At 43.3% G+C, this 23,798-nt stretch overlaps 1 protein-coding gene across 1 annotated transcript in view; it reads right to left on the bottom strand.

Annotated features, from left to right (window-relative positions):
* The window catches only part of LOC138765336 (phospholipid phosphatase-related protein type 5-like), a 161,933-nt gene that overhangs the window by 5,949 nt on the left and 132,186 nt on the right, over positions 1-23,798 (bottom strand). Inside the window, exon 5 of the mRNA XM_069942378.1 lies at positions 457-591. Within this exon, the coding sequence (XP_069798479.1) occupies positions 457-591 (135 nt within the window). The remainder of the gene's footprint in view (positions 1-456; positions 592-23,798) is intronic.

Below are 23,798 nucleotides of genomic sequence, written 5' to 3'. Positions count from 1 at the left end.
ACAGAATGCAGAATTACAGGGAGAAGTCAGTTATAACAGAACAAAAGCAACATTATTTCATCCATATGGGAATGAGATGAGGAGGAATCTTTTAGATGATTGTGAATATTTAGAACTCTACCTCAGACATCCATGAATGTTGAATCATTAAGTATATTACAACTAAAGTTGATAAGTTTTTGGGCTTCAAGAATCAAGGGTAATACTGAACAGATGGACAAGTGAAGCTGAGGCCAATGGTCAAGTCAGCCATGATTTATTAATCAGCAGAATAGATATCAGAAGGAAATTATGTCACCCTGCTCCTACTTCTCATGTTCTTGTGTCAATCTGACTTTCAGTCCCCCATTGATTTTTGACAAGCAGAACACTTAAACCAATTCTTATGGACAAAAAAAAACAGAAAATGTAACAGAAGCAAAATGCATATTAAAAAAAAACATTTTAGTAACTTACCTGTACTAAACTTAATTTTCCTAAAGGACTTTCCATTCGTGAAAGGGAGATGAAAGACATGTCAGTCACACTGCCGATCTGTAGGTTTTCATTTATGGTGTGTCTTCCCTTAAAGTTATGTACCACACATGCCACCTTTCACATGTAAAATAAAAGAAGAAATATAATAGTGCAATATGCAACACTAATTAATTGTAAACAAATTAGATAAACAGAGTAGAGTTAAAGCTTTCCACCATTAACTCTATTAACATGTCAAATGTGAAAAATATACAACTTGTTTTTGATGCAGAAGATAATTTCAATCCTTTGGAGATTTGGGTACTTTATGATAGTGGTTTTCAGCTCACTCGGTCTGGTTTAACTGTGGAACTGTTAACTCAACATGAAAGTCTGAAGTCAGTGGCATAATCGTACAGACAGAAAATGGAGACCAGCTCTGAGTCATTTAGACATGTTTATATAACCATATAACAATTACAGTATGGAAACAGGCCATATTGGCCCTTCTAGTCTGCACAGATTTACGTGAAACTCCAACTAGTTCCACTTACCAACTCCCTGCCCATAACCCTCCAATCCTCTCACCTCCATGTACTCATCTAACCTCTTCTTAAATGACAGAATTGACCCTGCCGTAACTACCTCTTCCGGAAAGTCATTCCACTCAGCCACCACTCTATGAGTAAAGAAGGATCCTCTTATATTACTGGGAATTGGCCTCATTGTTGCTGATTGTTCGATGGAACAGGGGTTTGCAAATGCTTAAAAGACATATTTAGCAATATTTCTCCTCTGTCCTCAAAAGAATGCTTGATTGCTTTGCTGGCCTTGTATTTTTTTTTGTATCTCCAGCTGATTTGATTGACAGGCAAAGGGCTCTTAGGGGTTGTAACAGATCTAGCAGATTGGTTAACAACCTGGTCCAAGTGATCAGCTTTGAGTACAGAAGGTGAAGGGCCTGTAAGGTTTGAGCTTCAGTGGGTTTTCTGTAATGCAAAAATCACCCTCATCAGCTTCCAGTGGAGCCAGGGAAAGGAGTGCTTACCCCAGCTCTCAGCATTTCTTGGGATCGTTGTGAGCCTATGAAAGACTAACCACATTCCAACACCCACCTTCAAGGACTTACCAGGGGGAAACTGTGAGCCCAGGACTGTGCCTACACCTGCCAGCACTTGGCCCAATGCCAGTGCCACCATTTCCATTGTTGTATGTAACATGGAGTATGGGTAATTGCGACATCTTTGGATCCAAATAGTAAAGGCTCTGACAACACTTGCAAGAATAAGTTGACATTTAAAGGAAATAGAAGAATAAATATGCCTAGGGAAAGGAACACCTTGGCCAATCATAAATAGTCTGAATATACCTTATACCTAGGCCCTAAATATAGAAGATAGAACTGTACAGCACAGTACAGGTCCTTCATCCCACAATGTTGTGCTGAGCTATGTAAAAATACTGCTTATCAATCTATCCCTTCCCTCCTTCACACCTTCCAATTTTCTTACATCAATGTGCCTATCTAAGAGTCTTTGAAATATCCCTATTGTATCAGCCACCACAACCACTCCTGGCAATACATTTCAGGCACCCACCACTCCTTTCAAAGCAGTTCAGGCATCCACAACACTCTGTGTAAAAAAAAAAACTTATTTCTGATGTCACCCCGAAACTTTCCTCCACTCACTTTAAACACGATGTCCTCTGGTATCCGCCATTGCTGCCCTGGGGTAAAAAAGGGATGGTTGTTCACCTTATCTAGGCCTTTCATAATCTTATACACTTCTATTAAGTTGCCTTTGTCCTTGGTTGCTCCAAGGAGAAGAGTCCTATCTCACTCAACTTTTCTTCATAAAATGTAAGTAAAATACAAAAGTCTTCAGACACCATGATTGAAGTAAAAACACAATTCTGGAGAAACTCAGCAGGTCAAACAGTGTACTTTAGGTAGAAAAGACCAACATAACCAACATTTTGGGCTTGAGCCCTTCATCAAGCTATACTAAGGTACATCAAAGTATTCCTTGATGAAGGGCTCAAGCCTGAAACATTGGATATATATATCTTTATCTTTGCTACATAAAGTACATGGTTTGTTTGACCTGCTGAAATTTTACAGCATTGTGTTTTTACTTCATAAAACATGTTCTCCAATCTAGGCAGCATCCTGATAAATCTCCCTCTGCATACGCTCTAAAGTTTCCACATCCTTCCTATAATGAAGCAAGTGTATCTGAACACAATACTCCAAGAGTGGTCTAACTAGAGTTTTATAGAGCTGCAGTATTACCTCTTGAACAATCCCGTGACCAATGAAGACCAGCATGCCATATGCCTTCTTAATCTTTTGCACTTTATTGTTTGCTTTTTCTCTCTCAGCATTGCTCAGTCAGTTGCTTACATTTCTTTTATTTGTTTCCCAGCACTGATCCCTGCAGCACACCACTAGTCACAGGCCTCCAGTCTGAGAAACTATTGTCCACGGCCACTTACTGGCTTCTCCCACACAACCAATGTTTTTGAATATTTTAATATGAGATTTCACATCCAAAGTACAGAGAACCTATGGATAGATGTTAAAATTCTCAAAGATACCCAACACTTAAAATCACCAATGCCTGAAGAGGGCGCACAAAATCAGTGAACCGGTGCGGACTCGAAAGGCCAACATGGCCTGTTTCCGCTCCGTAAATGGTTATATGGTTATATACATGTGTACATTGTGTACAGTTTTAGTTTGTTTTTGCACTACCAATAAGTGGTAATTCTGCCTTGACCACAGGAAGAAGAATCTCTGGGTTGTATGTGATGTCATGTATGTACTCTGACAATAAATCTGAAATCTAACCACCTTATCAACATCTGTGCCAAGCTTAAGGGAGCTGTGGACTTGGATCTCTAAAACACTGTTCCTCCACACTGTTAAGATTCCTCCCATTAACCATGTAATCTGCCTTCAAATTTGATTTTCCAAAATTAATCACTTCACACTTTTCCAGATTGAACTCCATCTGCCACTTCTCTGCCCAAATCTGTATTCTGCCTATATCCCATTGTAACCTAAGAAAACCTTTTACATTATCCACACCTCCATCTTTCATATCATCTGCAAAGTTGCTGACTTGCTCCTCCACTTCCTTGTCCAAGGTTAGTTATAAAAACCACAAAGAGCAGCTGTTGCAGAACAGATCCCTTCAGTCACCGATGTCCAAGCAGACATCTACTACCACCTCTGCCTATTGTCCCTCAATATGAATTAAGTCAACTCCTCACAACTCAAGGGACTTATGTTCAATCCTGATCTAGAGAGCTGTTAGTGTGGAGTTTGCAATGTCATCTGATGACTCAAGTACAACCCAGAGAAACATTTTTCCAGTCCTCAGTGCAAAACACACAGACACATATAACCATATAACCATATAACCACTTACAGCACAGAACAGGCCAGTTCAGCCCTACTAGTCCATGCCGTAGCAAATCCCCACCCTCCTAGTCCCACTGACCAGCACCCGGTCCATACCCCTCTAGTCCCCTCCTCTCCATGTAACGATCCAGTCTTTCCTTAAATGTAACCAATGATCCCGCCGCAAGCTCATTCCACATCCCCACCACCTTCTGCGTAAAGAAATTTCCCCTCATGTTCCCCTTATAATTTTCCCCCTTCAATCTTAAACCATGTCCTCTAGTTTGAATCTCCCCCTTTCTTAATTGAAAAAGCCTGTCCACATTTACTCCGTCTGTCCCTTAAACACCTCTATCAAGTCCCCTCTCGATCTTCTACGCTCCAGAGAAAAAAAGCCCCAGTCTGCACAACCTTTCCCTGTAAAAGGCACGACCAGACATAAGCACAAATACAAACAATCCATATGTAGAACAAGTATGTATTCATATATACAAATAAATAAATATGATTTTGTGAATCTGAGAGTCTTGGATGTTTAGTGTGAGTAATTCTTGTGGTCGTTCAGTATTTTCACTGCCCATGGGAAGAAGCTGTCCGCCTGGTAATGTTGGTTCTGATACTCCTGTACCATTTCCCCGAAAGAGCAGCTGAAAAATGTTGAGTGCAAGTTAGAAAGGTCTCACAATGATTTTATACACCCTCTTCAGAGAGCAATTTCTGTAGATCACATTAATAGCACGCTTCCCCTGCTTTTTAAGAATCTAAGCAGTACTCAACTAAATGTAATTTGGTTATTTGACAGATGAGATCAAACTAAGTTTGTGAAATGGGTGAGGATATCATTTAAAAAACCCCGATTGGAGATGAAATACAGAAATGTATTTGAAATATTGATCACACAAAATACTTAAAAGCATATTATCTTTCTTTGGCTTGGCTTCGTGGACAAAGATTTATGGAGGGGGTAAAATGTCCACGTCAGCTGCAGGCTCGTTTGTGGCTGACAAGTCCGATGCGGGACAGGCAGACACGGTTGCAGGGGAAAATTGGTGGGTTGGGGTTGAGTGTTGGGTTTTTCCTCCTTTGCCTTTTGTCAGTGAGGTGGGCTCTGCGGTCTTCTTCAAAGGAGGTTGCTGCCCGCCGAACTGTGAGGCGCCAAGATGCACGATTTGAGGCGAGATCAGCCCACTGGCGGTGGTCAATGGGGCAGGCGCCAAGAGATTTCTTTAGGCAGTCCTTGTACCTCTTCTTTGGTGCACCTCTGTCACGGTGGCCAGTGGAGAGCTCGCCATATAACACGATCTTGGGAAGGCGATGGTCCTCCATTCTGGAGACGTGACCTACCCAGCGCAGTTGGATCTTCAGCAGCGTGGATTCAATGCTGTCGACCTCTGTCATCTCGAGTACTTCGATGTTAGGGGTGTAAGCGCTCCAATGAATGTTGAGGATGGAGCGGAGACAACGCTGGTGGAAGCGTTCTAGGAGCCGTAGGTGGTGCCGGTAGAGGACCCATGATTCGGAGCCGAACAGGAGTGTGGGTATGACAACGGCTCTGTATACGCTTATCTTTGTGAGGTTTTTCAGTTGGTTGTTTTTCCAGACTCTTTTGTGTAGTCTTCCAAAGGCGCTATTTGCCTTGGCGAGTCTGTTGTCTATCTCGTTGTCGATCCTTGCATCTGATGAAATGGTGCAGCCGAGATAGGTAAACTGGTTGACCGTTTTGAGTTTTGTGTGCCTGATGGAGATGTGGGGGGGCTTGTAGTCATGGTGGGGAGCTGGCTGATGGAAGAAAGTAACTGACTTGATTCATATCTTTTTTTTTCCTACAATAGCATAACCTCCATTGAAATAAATGGCTCAAGGTTTTTGTGAACTGGCCCAGGAACCAAAGAATTCCAGGATGTTTGTGATCCACCATTGGACTCCAGCATCTAATGATGCCCATCTACGTGGCATCACTTGGAAACTGCTGGCAGAACATTCCCAGCAAGTTATGTGGGAGTGGTGAATTTAGTGGACTTGCACTGAGAAATCCCAGCAGTTCCACAGGTCTGTTTCCAACAACCTCCAACTGATTAGACTTGAGGATACTGCTTTTCAGTACAATTGATTTGGGGTGCAATCAATAGCCTCTCTTCTCTTCTCTACATGGCAGTCCCTGACTTGCCTGCCCATCTGTGGATCTGAGGTAGTTGATGGTGGTAATGTGGGACACAAAGGGTCTACCACAGGAAAGGCATAAAGTATTGATGAAGCACATGCATTTATGATGTAATGGAGTTGTACAAATCTTCTTTGCAACCACGCTGTACAGGTTCTAGGTTGTTAATGTTATTTCAAATGATCCTTCCCCATTTTGAATAATCATAGATCAATGATTTACATGAACTGGTGGGGAATATTGCTCGATTTCAAGGGGGCTTGGAAACTATTCCTTAAATCATTTCCTCTGATGTGGCTCATCTCAGAACAGTGCTTGTTTCAGGGCTCTGACATTGGACATACAAGACTCCTGGTCTGTTTCTTGGAGCTCAACAAGTTCAATTTAGGGCTGGATTTGCCATGAGACGGAATATTTTCCAGAGGCCTCGTTAGTGGATTTCTCCAAAGCTTTGAAGCATATTGCAACTTGGTAATTGCTACATTCCATCGGCAGAAGCTTTGAAGATATTGCTTAGATGGTCTAGGGTGATGTTGCCATTCTGAAGGTGATGTGAACTTTCCTCATTGATGCGGGTCTTTATTGAAAAACAAAACCTAAGGTACGGGAAGCAGTCCGAAACTTCCAGGGACTTATTGTGGACTGTTATCATGAGTGGGAAATGTTATACAATAGGCAGGGGGCTTGTTGGTTGAGGACTTTTGCACATTAAGTATAAGGAACAATTTCCCATGAATTGGTGAATAGGTCAGCTTGGCCTCCAAACTCAAGGATCTATGTTTCACAACTCAAGAGTGATCTTGGTTCAGCATGGAGATAATCCAAGTGAACATTTTTCCATTTTATCTGCTGATTTTTTTCATTCCAGCAGGAAACTTGTTAGGGGTGAGGGACATCATCACATGGTAAATATTGACTGAAGAGCTGGGGCGATGAAACAGCCTTTGCTTGAGATCAATCTTCACTGTGATTTGAACTGCTCAAGACATATTGGTTAAGATTAGAGCTTATATGCCATGGCTTGTATCACAACCAAATTTCTGTTTACAGCCAAATCTAATGGACTGTTTGAATTACTCATTATTCCATGTACTGTACCAAGATACAGTGAAAAACTTTACTTAAGTACATAAGGTAGTAGAATATTAAAAAATGTGGGTGTAACGTTATAGTAAGAGTGCAAGATTCAGTGTTAGAAGAAAAAAATCCAGGATATAGAGAAAAGTACAATGTAAACAGTGCAAGGGCCCAGGTTGGTGGCGCCTGTGCCAGGCAGTGTACCATGAGGAATTGCAGAGTCCAGAGGAGCAGCGGACCAAGGCAGGCACCATAATCAGGGAGAACACCCTCCGTTGAGAAGGAAAAGCCTGGAAGATGACCCTGCAGGGAAGGTGACCACAGCCACAGACCCGCGACGAGCTCAGCAGCTGAAGGACCCACGGAGGCTGCGGGCTGCTGCTGACTTGTGGTCGAAGGACCTGCACAGACTGTGGGAAGCTGGCAGCATGGTCCAAAGGACCTACATAGACTGTGGGCTGCTGGAGACTGGCTCTTGGGAACCAGGTATCAGAACCAGAATTTGAGAGGGTGCTGAGATCAAGAAGGGCTCACTAAGGGTCTTGGACCCTGAGGTCTTCCTGAACGTATCATAGGTTTTGAGGTGGAGCTCAGGTTGGTCTGTGTGGTTGTAGAGGTGGTGGGAGCACTGGAGGTGAATCCACCACCACTCAGGGTCTCTGAGTGTAACTCTTTTGGTTACCTTTCTCTTTTTCTTACAGGTGTAGAGCAATGATCACGGTGACTCTTTGTTTGCCTTACCGCAAATAAAAGTTGAAGTAAATATCATGTTTATTACATTTTTATGTATTATTACATGACCATAAAAGGAGCTTTGATTCTTGAACTTTTACTAGGGGTCCATTTAAGTGCCTGATAACAGCAGAAAAGAAACTGCTCTTGAATCTTCAGGTTCATATTTTCAAGCTCATGTACCTTCTGCCCACCAGAAGGAGGAGGGGAGGAAGAGAGCGTGAATAATGGTGGGATGGGTCCTATTATCTGTTGACAATTTTCTTGATGCTGCAGGGATGGACCGAGTCCATGCAAGGGAGGTTAGTTGTGCGATGACCTGAACTGTGCTTAATATTCTCCACAGTTCCTTATGATCTTGGGTAGAGCCATTTTCACACCAGGTTTTGATGCATCCTGATGAAGTACTTTTGTTCCATCATCATTCCTGATTGACAGGGCAACATACAGGAAGGATGCAGCACCCTGCATTTTTTGTTTGAGCTGTTGCCCAATGAAACACATGAGCATCAATGACATTGTCATTATCGCCCATCCCCATCTGCCCTGGAATAAAGACAGCCTCGCCTATTTCGTGGTCAACTGCACTGCTGTTGGCCTAGAGTCCATGTGGTATAGTAGCTTTCCGCCACTGAAGGACAGTTGTGATATATTGTGCTCTGGTGGACCTCAGGGCTATGTGCTTTAGCCTGCTCCTGTTCACATGACTGACCCATGACTGCATCGCCAGGTCCAGCTCCAACAGCCTCAGCAAGTTTGCAGATGACACAGCAGTATTTGGCTTCATCACCAACAGTGATGAGTCGCACTGCAGAGAATTGGTGGAAAATCTCGTGATATGGTTAAAGAATAACAAAATGAATCTCAACATGGACAAGATGAAGGAGATGATCATGGACTTCAGGAGGACCAGGAATAACCACCTTCCATTACACATCAACATGCTATCATGGAGAGAATGGAGAGCACCAAGTTCATTGGGGTTGACTTAGCGAGTGATCTATCATGGATGCACAATATCTTCTGTCTTGTCAGGAAGGTGCAACAGCGACTGCATCTCCTGAGAAGACTGAAGCAGGCAGGCAAGGCTACTGGCCACCATATGTCAACCTTTTACCAGAGCACTATCGAGGACAGTCTGGCCGGCTCCCTCCCCTGAACCCCCCCCCCTCCACAATCAACATGATCTACCAGAATTGCTGTCTGTAGAGAGCGTACAAAATCATTGAGGATCCTTCCCTCCTGCACACAGCAATATCCATCTGCTCCCATCAGGGAAGATATACAGGAGGATCAGAGCCAGCACCACCAGACTGAGGAACAGTTTCTTCCCATGGGCAGCGAGAAGGCTGAATGACCAAAGGAACTGCTCACACTCACCCTCCGAGACTCTCACATTTACAAAACAATATTCAGTTGTATATATGAGTACTTGTACTGCACGTGTATTGTTTGTCTGCATGTGTATTATGTCTGGTTGTACATCTGCGTGTTTTGCACTGAGGACTGGAGAACGCTGTTGCGTGGGGTTGTACTTATATAATGGGATGACATAAACTCGACTAAATTGAGCAGATTTTTTTTGGCTCCAGTTCATAAACTATATTTAAATTCCACACTTCTAGGTTACTAGCTTGGCAACTAAACTCTTGAACCACCTCCATATCTGGGATTCAATGACAGAATCAGGAATGGAGGGGAAAACAGAGTCCTACAACATGGAAAAGACCAAGTTGCAATGATCATTAAGCATTCCATTAATCTTCATTTTTATTTTCCCACTATTCCATCAACACCCTGAGATTATTTCACTCATTTATGCACCAGGAGGTAAAAGCACAATACTGGAGAAACTCAGCAGGTCAAACAGTGCACTTCATATAGCAAAGGTAAATGTTTGAGTCTTTCATCAAAGTATGTTCATTTTACTTACAGTCTATGATTTTTCCCAAATTCTTTCCCAAAGTAAATTTCAGACACCTCATGAGCTCCTCAGTCTCCTTGCCATTGACCAACATTCAGTCATCCCAAATTGTATTCCCTGCACTTCCTCCCACTCATTTTCTTCTCAAGCCCTTCCCACTTTCCTAATGGTCTTCCTCTGATTATCTTTCAAGTGACAACCACTCTCCAACCAATTATTTGCCACCATCTCCAATCAACTCTGAACAACTCTGATCCATCCTCATGTCCACAACATTAATTGGAACAATACGTTGCAGGAGATTACAGAGGTTCCTTGAATCTTGGACAACGTAAAACATAGGGGCCTTTGCCCTAAACTGATAGAGAACCTCCCTTGCTGCATCATGAGTCTCTTCAATTGGATTGGTTCAAAATATTTCTAGCCCTAGGAGTTTTTCCCCTTCTTACACAAAGAGAATTGTTAGATTTAACACTCTTCTAGAATTCTCCATATAGTCTCTGAAAATAAGTGAATTAATATATTAATGTGAAGATAGAAACAACAGGGAATATTGCTAAGTAGTTGGCAAAGATTTAATTTGTAAATTCTGCGGTACTGCCTAATAATCTCTTGGTGCCTGCCACATTGACCACCGCCAGTGGGCTGATATCGCCTCAAACCGTAAATCTTGGCGCCTCACAGTTCGGCGGGCAGCAACCTCCTTTGAAGAAGACCGCAGAGCCCACCTCACTGACAAAAGACAAAGGAGGAAAGACCCAACACCCAACCCCAACCAACCAATTTTCCCCTGCAACCGCTGCAACCGTGTCTGCCTGTCCCGCATCGGACTTGTCAGCCACAAACGAGCCTGCAGCCCACATGGACATTTACCCCCTCCATAAATCTTCGTCCGCGAAGCCAAGCCAAAGAAAAAAAAAGAAGTTAATAAAGTTTTAAAAAGTCGAGAAAACAGAAAATTAAAGCTGCTTCATTTAAAATTGACCAAAATAAATCAATAATAATGAATGACTTGAATAATCACAGAGTGTAACAGTAGTAATATTTATGATTAAATCACATTTTTATTCATGATGGGTTAAGAATTGCATTTTCAATTCAGGGAAAATTGACAGAGGTGGTATTATTTCACAGTTTGGAATGCATTAACAGGTCCAGATGGAGCAGATCCTCAAATCCTAAAGAAAGTGAGAATGGAACAGATGGAGGCTTGACTGCATCGTTTGTACTTCAAACACAGGAGGGAAACCAAATGATGGAAAACCAGCTAATGTTTTATCAGAAATATAATGTCAGATACAAAAGGATTGTTGACTTGACATCAACAGCATGGTAAACATTGGAACTTGCGGTGAAAGGTAATTGAAGAGCAGAAAATTCAATTCATAAATCTTGGGATAACAGATTTGCTGGAATCCTTTAAAAATTCAAAATGGCTTAATATCCTGTTATGTCTTGACTATTAAATATTGTTTGCTAAGATGTCTCACACAAGATGACAGACTCAAAGGAATGTGAAGAGTCAATGGCAATCAATTAAATATCAGAACAGAAAAGGGAGATTAATATTTGTAATTTTATTTTTACAGCTCTATCAGATGGAAATCCTCATGATACATCACACATTTTCTGTATTTGCTGATTCATTGTGTTCATCTCCAGTATTGTGCTTTTATCTCCTGGTGCATAAATGACCAAGTTGTCACAAGTGCAGACGTTGAAGCAATGTTCCACCAGGTGAAAGTACCAAATGAAACCTGTGACTTATTATGGTGCCCTGATGGAGACTACATTCAGAACATGGTGGAATTCAGAATTTATTTGTATGAAGCAAATTCATCTCCAAGCGGTGCGAACTTTGCCTTTTCGAAGTGTGCTGAGGACAATATGAAACAGTTTAGCCTTCAAGCTGTAAGCACCATCATGACAACTTCACTTCAGCAGCCTTAGAAAAATATTGGAATATACTGTGTTTGATTATTATTTATAATTGTGTAATTATTATTCGAGACATAATAAATAGGGGCGGGTATTGTAGGAGCCAATAGTGCGTTGTTTGTGGTCGATGGTTTGGCTGCAGGCGTCGGCAGCGTTCCAGGTTCCGGAGGCTGCATGCATTCTGTCACTTCTGCTGTGCACGCGTTATTCACTACGCATGCGTGTAGGTTTTGCAGGGTTGGATTTTAGTTAGTCCGCGTTGGCGGGATAGATGATGGGTGAGTAGGGCCCCGATATTTTCTGTTGACCATTAGCATGTCTTCATAGAATGTTCACCGTGTGTTCTCATTACGATACTACCTTAGACATTTGTCACTACACTATTATAGATGTTACAAGTCCTTTTGTGTTAATTAATAAATAGTATAAAACTTATCTGGACTTCGTTATGAACTTAGTCAAATGTGTTACAGTAAAGAGCCTATTTAGCCGCTGAGCAACTTTTCTCTGGATAGTAGTTGCTACACAACCTTTGGTAAATATGGATCATCTCTGTATTATGACCTCCCGGGTTACAAAAATTTCACTTTACAGAATTCACAAATCCCTCTTACAGATTTGTGAAAAAAAATAAACAAACATCTAATTTTCAACTTGCAGATGGCATAGCCTTGCGTAATGAAGAAGTGAGATATGGACCATTTTCTAAGAGATTAACTTGCCTGCACAACGTATAATTATATGAAGACAAACTAAGTATCAATTTTTTTTTAAGTGTCAATTAATATCAAATGTATTTTTATGCAGTGTTCTTAAAGAATACATGGTGGAACCAGTCACGCAAAAAGTTTAATTTAAATCTCATTTGGTATCATGAAACAGGTATCTCAAGAGAAAGGTTGATGATAATATGAGAGAATTTCACATTTAGTTTGATGTCTTCTTAATTACGAAACTAGAATCTTAAATAAAAAAAAAACAAATACATCAATGAATAGTGAATTTTGACTGATGGTAAGAATTTAGAATAAAAGATCAACAATGAACATTACAATTGAAAGAAGCATTTGAAAATTCTCAGTAAGACTGCACTTCTTCAAGAAATAAAGGGACCACAGAGAAAGGATTCAATCCATTGTTAACTGAAGTTAAAGCACAGCATTAGATTATAAAAGGCTTATAAAGTTGGAAAGAAGGGTAATCAAAGGATTTGTATAAACTATAATGGATGATCAAAAAAATGGCAAAATGGGAAGAAATTTGAATTTTAAATTATACTAATCAGATTGGAAGATTGTACAATAATTTTTTTTAAGAGACCTTAAGATGTGTGATCATGTAGAAGCCAAGAAGGGAAGCATTTTGATGGGGGAAATAAACAAAAATTCTAATAAACAAGAATTTTCCATCTATCTCATATTATATACAACCAATAGGACACACAGAGAGGAATTAAAAGCTAAACTCAAACAGGGTTTTGGTGTTACATGCCCAGAGCACTGTATGCAATTCCGTGTCTGAAGGAGGTCTTACTATACAACAATTAATGCAAACTATACACAAATTGATGGTTACTCCAGCATGTTATTTGATCTGGAATGTGAATAAATTGCTCTATTTTTAAAGCGACTCCAACAGTGAGATTAATGGGCATGAAGTGTGACAGCTTGTCCAGAGCAAGTAGAACATGGAATCAAGTTGCCCAATGCTGACAATAAGCTTGTCTTAAAACTCTGTTTGCACCCATCACAGAATCATAAACATTTATGGTAGGGAAAAGAAATGACCCATGGGACGGTGACCTCGGAAGAAGCTCAGCAAGGAGCTCTGAGGCTGAAGAACACCAAGGCTGTGGGCTGTTGATGACTTGAGGCAAGGAACCCACACCTGTTGGTCATGGAACTCACACCTGGCTGCAAACTGCTGGAGACTGGCTCGAGACTAGCTGAAGGGGTACCAGGGTATTGAAACCGAAATGCAAGAGGTCGCTGGGGCACTGAGGGCTTCATGATCATGTCAGAAGTTTGATCATGAGCTCAGGTTGCTGATAGTTTGGGCTGAAGGTTGTGTGGTTGTGGAGGCTGCGGGAGCACGGGAGGCTAATCCATGGACACTCAATGACAACAAGGGTAACGCTCTTTTGCTTCTCTTTCTCTGAATGTAAGTGGCACTGGGCAAGTCTTTGCCTTATGGTAGACTAAAGGAAATTTTATGTAATATCACATTTTTTATTTTATTACATGACATTAAAATAATTTTGAATCTTGAATGTCCATATCTGCTTAAAGAAAGAACTCTTTAGATCCGTTCTCTTTTATAACTCTCTGTCCATAATGTTTATATAAGTTCTGAAATAAATAAATATTTTTTCTTTGGCTTGGCTTCGCGGACGAAGATTTATGGAGGGGGTAAAAGTCCACGTCAGCTGCAGGCTCGTTTGTGGCTGACAAGTCCGATGCGGGACAGGCAGACACGGTTGCAGCGGCTGCAGGGGAAAATTGGTTGGTTGGGGTTGGGTGTTGGGTTTTTCCTCCTTTGCCTTTTGTCAGTGAGGTGGGCTCTGCGGTCTTCTTCAAAGGAGGTTGCTGCCCGCCAAACTGTGAGGCGCCAAGATGCACGGTTTGAGGCGATATCAGCCCACTGGCGGTGGTCAATGTGGCAGGCACCAAGAGATTTCTTTAGGCAGTCCTTGTACCTTTTCTTTGGTGCACCTCTGTCACGGTGGCCAGTGGAGAGCTCGCCATATAACACGATCTTGGGAAGGCGATGGTCCTCCATTCTGGAGACGTGACCCACTGCTGTCGACCTCTGCCATCTCGAGTACTTCGACGTTAGGGATGAAAGCGCTCCAATGGATGTTGAGGATGGAGCGGAGACAACGCTGGTGGAAGCGTTCTAGGAGCCGTAGGTGGTGCCGGTAGAGGACCCATGATTCGGAGCCGAACAGGAGTGTGGGTATGACAACGGATTTGTATACGCTTATCTTTGTGAGGTTTTTCAGTTGGTTGTTTTTCCAGACTCTTTTGTGTAGTCTTCCAAAGGCGCTATTTGCCTTGGCGAGTCTGTTGTCTATCTCATTGTCGATCCTTGCATCTGATGAAATGGTGCAGCCGAGATAGGTAAACTGGTTGACCGTTTTGAGTTTTGTGTGCCCGATGGAGATGTGGGGGGGCTGGTAATCATGGTGGGGAGCTGGCTGATGGAGGACCTCAGTTTTCTTCAGGCTGACTTCCAGGCGAAACATTTTGGCAGTTTCCACAAAGCAGGACGTCAAGCGCTGAAGAGCTGGCTCTGAATGGGCAACTAAAGCGGCATCGTCTGCAAAGAGTAGTTCACGGACAAGTTTCTCTTGTGTCTTGGTGTGAGCTTGCAGGCGCCTCAGATTGAAGAGACTGCCATCCGTGCGGTACCAGATGTAAACAGCGTCTTCATTGTTGGGGTCTTTCATGGCTTGGTTCAGCATCATGCTGAAGAAGATTGAAAAGAGGGTTGGTGCGAGAACACAGCCTTGCTTCACGCCATTGTTAATGGAGAAGGGTTCAGAGAGCTCATTGCTGTATCTGACCCGACCTTGTTGGTTTTCGTGCAGTTGGATAATCATGTTGAGGAACTTTGGGGGACATCCGATGCGCTCTAGTATTTGCCAAAGCCCTTTCCTGCTCACGGTGTCGAAGGCTTTGGTGAGGTCAACAAAGGTGATGTAGAGTCCTTTGTTTTGTTCTCTGCACTTTTCTTGGAGCTGTCTGAGGGCAAAGACCATGTCAGTAGTTCCTCTGTTTGCGCGAAAGCCGCACTGTGATTCTGGGAGAATATTCTCGGTGACACTAGGTATTATTCTATTTAGTAGAATCCTAGCGAAGATTACCCTGATGTTAATTGACAGAATTGGCCTTTCATGCAAGTAAGTATTCCCAATCATATTTTGGCAACAATGGCGGTCTCAAGCTCCCTTCAATGGAGGAGACTTCAAAACATGCATTCCCCAGCAGCTCATTTAAGTCAAGCACAATGACAACTTATCCATATTCCACATTAAAAAGGAGAACAGTCATCTGGTCAGCAGCTATGTAACCTCAAGTTGGGGGTTCAACTGCTTCTCTTGGAACCAGAAAGATAATTTTACATCTGTCGGTCAGATTGCTCAGTTCAAATTCTAACCATCTTGGTCATTAAATGTTGATCATGGCATCCTAATTTTCAATTGAATTATTATATTTTATAAAATATTACCTTTGACCTTTTAATGAAACTGTCAGTGAAAAGATTTCCAGCAAAAGTTCCCAAATTAAACTTGAGGCTCTTGCCACCTTTAATGCCAATTCAATTTTATGAGCATAAGGTCCATTAACTCTTGTTTCTTATATTATTTTCCTTTATTCATAGATGCAGTCAAATCTTGAAGGAAAATTTTGTTGAGATCCAAAGACTATGGTTATGCCAGCATGGTTAGCATATCCCATGCTGTCTGTAAGGAGTTTTCCCATGTGTCTGTAAGGAGTTTGTACATACTCCTCGAGTCTGTGTGTGTTTTCCCCGAGGTCTCCAGTTTCTTCCCACTGTTCAAAAACTTACTGGGAGTTGTAGGTCAATTAGGTGTCATTGGGTGCCATGAACTCGTGGGCTGAAAGGGCCTGTTACTATGCAGTACGTCTAAATAGTGCCCTCTTATCCTTTAGTCTGTAACTCCTACCCCTTTCCCCTCCCTCCACTCATCCCCTTTCTTTTTTATTCAGGAACACCCTTTTGCTCATATCTTGACAAAGGACTCAGGCCCGAAATATTGGTTACCTTTTATTTCCTTTAGATGCTGCATGACCTGCTGAGTTTCTCCAGCACCTTTCTGTATTGCACTACAATGACAGCATCTGCCGACTTTCTGTTTAACATGGTTCTAATAGCCTGCAGCTGACGTGGGCATTACCCCTCCATAAATCTTCGTCCGCGAAGCCAAGCCAAAGAAGAAAGAAGAATAGTAATGTTATCATAGTTTCATGCAAGTGATCCCTGTGCACTATATGCTGGTTCCTGGATAATAATTATTTCTCTGCCATCATCTCTAAAAATAACTTATTTGGTGATTATCACATTGTAGTTTGTGTAATTTTGAAGTATAAAACAGTTTCCTCCTGCAGGATAGTGTCACAAGATTTCCTTGTCCAAATAAAATGCATCAATTGAAATTTCCCCATCTTTTACATCTTCTAGCAATTAATCAGGGTTGTTGAACATAATTGTCCTTTCTGAAATCTCTGCTGTCTACTTCCAATGTTAACACTTCCCCAAAATGCCCAATGCCTATCCGGCTACAAGTTTCCTTGCAGTGTATTAAATTATCAAGCTTGCAATCAATTCTGCCCTTTACCTTTCCTCACAAAGGATATTTTAATAACCACTAAAGGTGGAAAATGAGATGATCTCATCCAAAGGTGCACAAAGTAAGCAGTGGAATGTAAATAGCAATGAAGCTTTGGATTGAAAATATGGTCATGCTGAACACTCAAACGAATAGTGCTTTAATGTTCTGCTCCTTTCTTTTGATCTACTTTAATATTTCTGCCCTCTACAAAGAATATAAAGTCTCTCAATGTTTAAATGTTCTTTTCTCCAAAAATGTAAAGCTTTCCTAAAGTAACACAAAACTAGAGTCAGGAACAATGGTATTTTTATGTCAATCTCAATCAATTTAGGTGACCACACTGAGAATGATTTAGACAGTCACCCTTCATTCTATTGGGGTAATTACATTGCTTCTATTGGAAGAAGTTGATGCAATTCCTATTTCTTCAGATACTGATCTTTGTGTAGGGCTGAATGAAGTGTTGACAGTAAATAGCCCAGACGACCTTGAAATGTCACTATTCAGAAATAAACTAAATTGGAAAACAAAGTCCTGTATACTTCTCTTTATATACATAAGTCAACCATGTATGCCAAAATTTAACATAGATTTTATTTTCTGTTGCAAATCAGCAGCATTGAGAAAAAAAATCACAATGTGAAATTGTGTCAGTTAAATTGTAGTTTGCTTTACGCAATTAACTTGTTCCAAATTTTACTCAAATGTGGTGAAATGACTGTTTGTATTGGCTGGCCCGCCCTCCGGGGTCTCCCTACCTTAGATTCTCTTTTGATCCTTCCCATGTGTCCCCTGGTCATAAAGGTCGAGTCCCCTCTCCTTCCCGCTCATTTTCCTAGCCTAGACCCCGGCCAGCAGTCTCTTGCTCAATAAAGCCTATCGTTCCCCTCACTCTTCTGTCTGTGTAATTATTGGGCTACCGATAGCACCCAACAATTTATTGAGCAAGGTTTTTAGAACTCTCCGGTTATGGAGAAATTGCTACGCCCTGAAAGGCTGGAAGTAGATCCCCAAGTCCCAGGTGCACTGGTACTCTTCGAGCAGTGGGTGAATTGTTTTAATAATTACTTCGACGCTGCTTCGGAGGTGGTTGACTCCGATGAGAAGAAACTCAAGATCCTTCAAACAAGAGTCGGCCTACACTGACGCTATGGCTGAGCTATGGGCGCTCTATAAACCCAAGGTGAACTCGGTTTACTCCCATTACCTGCTGGCGTCCCAGAAACAACAGCCTGGTGAGTCTGCTGAAGAGTACATCCGATCCTTGGTCACACTGGGAAAAGACTGGGGGATCTCTCAAGCCCGGGCACGATATCGTTGAACCAGTACGTGGAAGAGCTGATCAGAGATGCCTGTGTGTTGGGGTTGGGGTTGGACTACATCCGGCAGAGACTCCTTGAGGAGGACTCGCTCCCCCTTTAAAAGGCTATCAAACTGGTCAGAACTCTGGACTCGGCCCAGCGACAGGTGGGATCGATCGCGGGCAGAAGGAGGCGACAGTGTATGTTCCACCATAAGGGCCATTGGCCTGGGACTCAGCGTCCCGACCACAATCGCACCAACCACATCATCAAGATGCAACTTTTGCGGGCAGGCTAGGCCCGCAAGGCATTTCTGCCCCTCGAAAGGAGTGATGTGCTCGGGTTGTGATAAGAGGGGCCACTACCAGAGGATCTGCAGGTCCCGATTGCACCCGGCGAGCAGTGCAGCGTGTGCCCTCGAAGAACTTCCAGCACTGATTGCGTGCGCGGTGAGAGGAACTCCATCATTCCGACTACTGCTCCCAACCTCGATACCTCGGCCTACCGCACTAGTGACATCACTTCTGGCCACCTCGACTCCACTTCCGGCTTCTTCATCTGATGCTGCATGGTCAACATGGAGGTTGCCATCTTGGACGGGCCTCCCCACTGATAACGACGATGGAGAAATGCCTCTTCTCGCTTCCGTGACTCTAAACAAAGCCAGTCCTCACCTGATCTCGAACTCAATGATGCAGGTCGAGGTGAATGGACATAAAATTAACTGTCTTTTTGATAGCGGCAGCACGGAAAGCTTTGTGCACCCGATGTGGTCCAAAGACTCGCCTTCCTGATCTGACTGGAATGGATTCTTTGGCGACCAGGGACCAACACACGAGTATCCGGGGGTTTTGTGTTGCATCACTGACGGTGGGGGGGGGGGGGAGGGGGGGAATATTAAAATGACTTTGTGTTACTGGTAATGCCTTGCCTCTGGCACCGATCCTCCTAGGCCTTAACTTCCAGAGTCAGTTTAGGAATGTGACAATAGCTTTCGGAGGCCCCCAACCACCAGTGACCATTTGCAGCCCTCAGCTTTCGGATGACCATCCCCGACTCACGTAACTGTCCTGTGGCCCTGACACCCAGTCCAGCGGCCCCGGGACTCGGTTTCTGGCTATGACCTGTTGCTTCACCACCTTAAGGGGGCCTCCTCCGTCACTGTTTGTGAACCTCACCCCGGAATGCAAACCCATCGCCACCAAGAGTTGGCGCTATAGTTTGGAGGTCATGCAATTCATCTGGGCTGAGGTTCAGCGACTTCTGGTAGAGGGGATCATAGCCCCTAGCACCAGTCCCTGGAGAGCACGGACCTTGACATCAGAGGGGTGGGAAAGCCCCAGATGGTAATTGACTACAGTCAAACAATTAACCACTTCACCCAGCTGGATGCGTATCCACTCCTCTGCATTGCCGACTTTGTCAACAAGGTCGCCAAATATAGAATTTTTTCAACCACTGACCTCAAGTCGGCTTACCATCAACTTCCCCTCTGTCTGTGCGATCGAATCTGTACCTGGTTCGAAGCCGACGGGAAACTTTTCCATTTTCTGTGGGTACCCTTCGGTGTTAGTAACAGTGTTTCTGCTTTCCAGAGAGTAATGGACCGGATGGTGGAGGAGCACGGGCTGGCAGCGATGTTCCCCTACCTCGACAATGTCGCCATCTGTGGCCTTGATCAGCAGGACCATGACACAAACCTCACCAAGTTCTTGCGTTCGGCTAAGTTGCTTAACTTGACGTACAACAAGGAAAAATGCGTGTTCAACATGGAGCACCTGGCCCTTCTTGGATGCGTCGTGGCTCATGGTGTCATTGTTCCCGACCCCGATCACATGCGACCACTTCTAGAACTCCCTGTCCTGAGCGGTGAAGCAGTCAGTGCCTAGGGCTGTTCTTGCATTATGTGCAATGGGTGCCCAACTATACCGATAAGGCCCATCCCCTAATTTGGTTGACCACTTTTCCATTATCGGCGGAGGCCCAGATTGCCTTCAACCAAATTCAAGGAGTCATTGCTAAGGCCACAATGCATGCCGTGGATGAGTCCATCCCCTTCCAGGTGAAAAGCGATGCTTCCAAAGTCACACTGGCCGCCACATTAAACCACCATTGCGCGGCTGGCCGGTAGCATTTTTTCCCTTACCCTTCATGGCCCTGAATTCCGGCACTCCTTCGAGAAGGAGGCGGAGGTGATAGTTGAGGCAGTGTGCCACTGGAGGCACTACCTAGCCGGTAAAAGATTTACCCTGTTGACTGATCAGAGGGCAGTTGCCTTCATGTTCGGTCCCAAACAACGGGGTAAAATCAAAAATGACAAGATCCTGAGGTGGAGGATTGAGTTATCCACCTTTAACTATGACATCTTGTATTGGTTGTGTAAGCTCAATGATCCCCAGATGCCCTATCCCAAGGCACGTGCGCCAGTGCACATCTTGACCGTCTCCAGGTCCTGCACAACAGTCTGTACCACCCCAGAGTCACAAGGCTCTATCACTTTATTAGGTCAAAGAACCTCCCCTATTCTGTTGGGGATGTCCGGTCCATGACCAGACGCTGTCAGATCTGCACCAAGTGTAAGCCCCTCCCAACCACAAATAGGAATGCCTACTTCCTGACGGTGGCGGACGAATTCTCCAGGTTCCCCTTTGCAATCCCCTGCCCGGATATGACCTCAACCATGGTCATCAAGGCCCTGACCAGTATCTTCACTCTGTTCGGATACCCCGACTATATTCACAGTGACCGGGGGATCTCGTTCACAAATAAGGAGCTGCATCAGTACTTCCTGACCAGAGGCATAGCCACCAGCAGGACCACCAGCTATCTTCTCTTTGGCTTGGCTTCGCGGACGAAGATTTATGGAGGGGGTAAAAAGTCCACGTCAGCTGCAGGCTCGTTTGTGGCTGACAAGTCCGATGCGGGACAGGCAGACACGATTGCAGCGGTTGCAGGGGAAAATTGGTTGGTTGGGGTTGGGTGTTGGGTTTTTCCTCCTTTGCCTTTTGTCATTGAGGTGGGCTCTGCGGTCTTCTTCAAAGGAGGTTGCTGCCCGCCAAACTGTGAGGCACCAAGATGCACGGTTTGAGGCGTTATCAGCCCACTGGCGGTGGTCAATGTGGCAGGCACCAAGAGATTTCTTTAGGCAGTCCTTGTACCTTTTCTTTGGTGCACCTCTGTCACGGTGGCCAGTGGAGAGCTCGCCATATAACACGATCTTGGGAAGGCGATGGTCCTCCATTCTGGAGACGTGACCCATCCAGCGCAGCTGGATCTTCAGCAGCGTGGACTCGATGCTGTCGACCTCTGCCATCTCGAGTACTTCGACGTTAGGGATGTAAGCGCTCCAATGGATGTTGAGGATGGAGCGGAGACAACGCTGGTGGAAGCGTTCTAGGAGCCGTAGGTGGTGCCGGTAGAGGACCCATGATTCGGAGCCGAACAGGAGTGTGGGTATGACAACGGCTCTGTATACGCCTATCTTTGTGAGGTTTTTCAGTTGGTTGTTTTTCCAGACTCTTTTGTGTAGTCTTCCAAAGGCGCTATTTGCCTTGGCGAGTCTGTTGTCTATCTCATTGTCGATCCTTGCATCTGATGAAATGGTGCAGCCGAGCTATAACCAGCTATAACCCCAGAGGTAATGGCCAGGTGGAAAGGGAGAACGGCACTATCTGGAAGGCAGTGCTCCTGGCCCACAGGTCCAAATATTTACCAATGTCCCACAGGCAGGACATTTTGCCAGAGGCTATCCGGTTGTTAGTCTGCACCGCAACTCCACCCTGCATGAACGCCTCTTTGCTTTCCCTAGGAGGTCGGCGAATGGTTCTTCCATCCCTCCTTGGCTGACATCCCCAAGGCCAGTTCTCCCTCGTCGGCCCCCTCTTCAGAGGAGCACCGTACAGAAACGCCGGTTCTCCGGAGGTCTGGCAGACAGAGAAGGCCACCTGTGCGGCTCAACCTCTAGCTGTGGGGGGGGGGGGGGCACCCGTTTCCTCTGCCAGGTTGTTGATTGTTGATTGTTAAAGTTACTGGTTTTTTTTTTACTGTGGTATTCAGCCTCTGGGTTTTGTAATTACCGGTAGGTTCTTTTTAAAAAAAAGTGGGAATGAATGTGGTGATTTGACTGTTTGTACTGGCTGGCCCGCCCTCCAGGGTCTCCCTACTGGGGTATCCCTACCTTAGCTCCTCCCTTGATCCTTCTCATGTGACCCCTGGCCATAAAGGTAGAGTCCCTTCTCCTTCCCACTCATATTCCTATCCTCGTCCCAGGCCAGCAGTCTCTTGCTCAATAAAGCCTATCATTTCCCTCAGTCTTCTGTTTGTGTAATTATTGGGCTACTGATAGTACCCAACACTCATGCAAGATGAATTTAAGTTAAGTGATGAATAGAATCAATGGGAATAATTACAATGAATTCCCGTTCTTTCAGATTGTCCATCAAGACTTAGAAAAATGTTTAAAAAAACTTTTAGCTGCATAAATTGCCAAAACTGTTAAGGTTTATAAAAATAATTATGACACTTTTCATTTATTTCATAACTACATCATGACTAAACTACTAGTATTTCTAATAAAAATATTTGTCCAAATTTGACTGCACAGATTTTGATTTTTTTCTCAATAGACAATTTACTATTAGCTAGTGATCACTTTTTCTAAATTGATGTGGACTTCCAAGATTAGTTCCATGCTATGATCGATCGATAGATAAAAATCTTTGGCAGCTTCAACAAGTTCAAATCCTTTTTGAAAAATTTCTGTAAATTTTGCAGCAACATTTTTAATCAGGTTAGCAGCTTCCCCTGCAATTCTTACATTGTGTAATCCTGTTCGATGCTTAAAGCAGTCAAACCCACCTAAACTTGCAGCAAAATTTTCTGTTTCGCTTTGAAATTTATATTTTTTAAGCATCGAAAAGATATCTGAAATTTTTATTGTTCAAAGTGGTATTCACTTTTGGTTACAATCTTCAATCCAAAGATGAAGATTCTATCTTATATGGTCCTGAAAATTTTGCCCTAAGAGGATAAAAATTTATTGGGAACATAATTGACACTTTATCCCCTGGTTTTAAAAAATTATTTCTCTTGCTTTTTATTTAAAATCATACCAGACTTTCATTTTATCTTGAGTCATTTTCAAATTCTCCTCAGCTATTTTACATATATTTTGCAAATGATCTTGAAACTTTGAAACATAGTCTAACAAATTTAATTGCATATTTTTATTAACTCATTGTTCCTTCAACAAAATTAAAGGTCTTCTAACTTCATGTCCAAATACCAACTCAAAAGGACTAAATCCAAATGATTCTTGTACAGACACTCACCCCAGTCCTTCACATTCTCATAACAATAGGTTCTGATCATGGTTTTTAGGGTCAAATGAGATTCTGGATGATGTGCAGATAATGTGATCTGTTTAGCTTTTAATTTATAAAATAACT

The sequence above is a fragment of the Narcine bancroftii genome, chromosome 5 (assembly GCF_036971445.1).
Source record: "Narcine bancroftii isolate sNarBan1 chromosome 5, sNarBan1.hap1, whole genome shotgun sequence".
NCBI classification, from domain to species: Eukaryota; Metazoa; Chordata; class Chondrichthyes; order Torpediniformes; family Narcinidae; genus Narcine; species Narcine bancroftii.
Note: the sequence above shows the minus strand (reverse complement) of the source record. Positions and strands in the feature narration are given on the sequence as shown.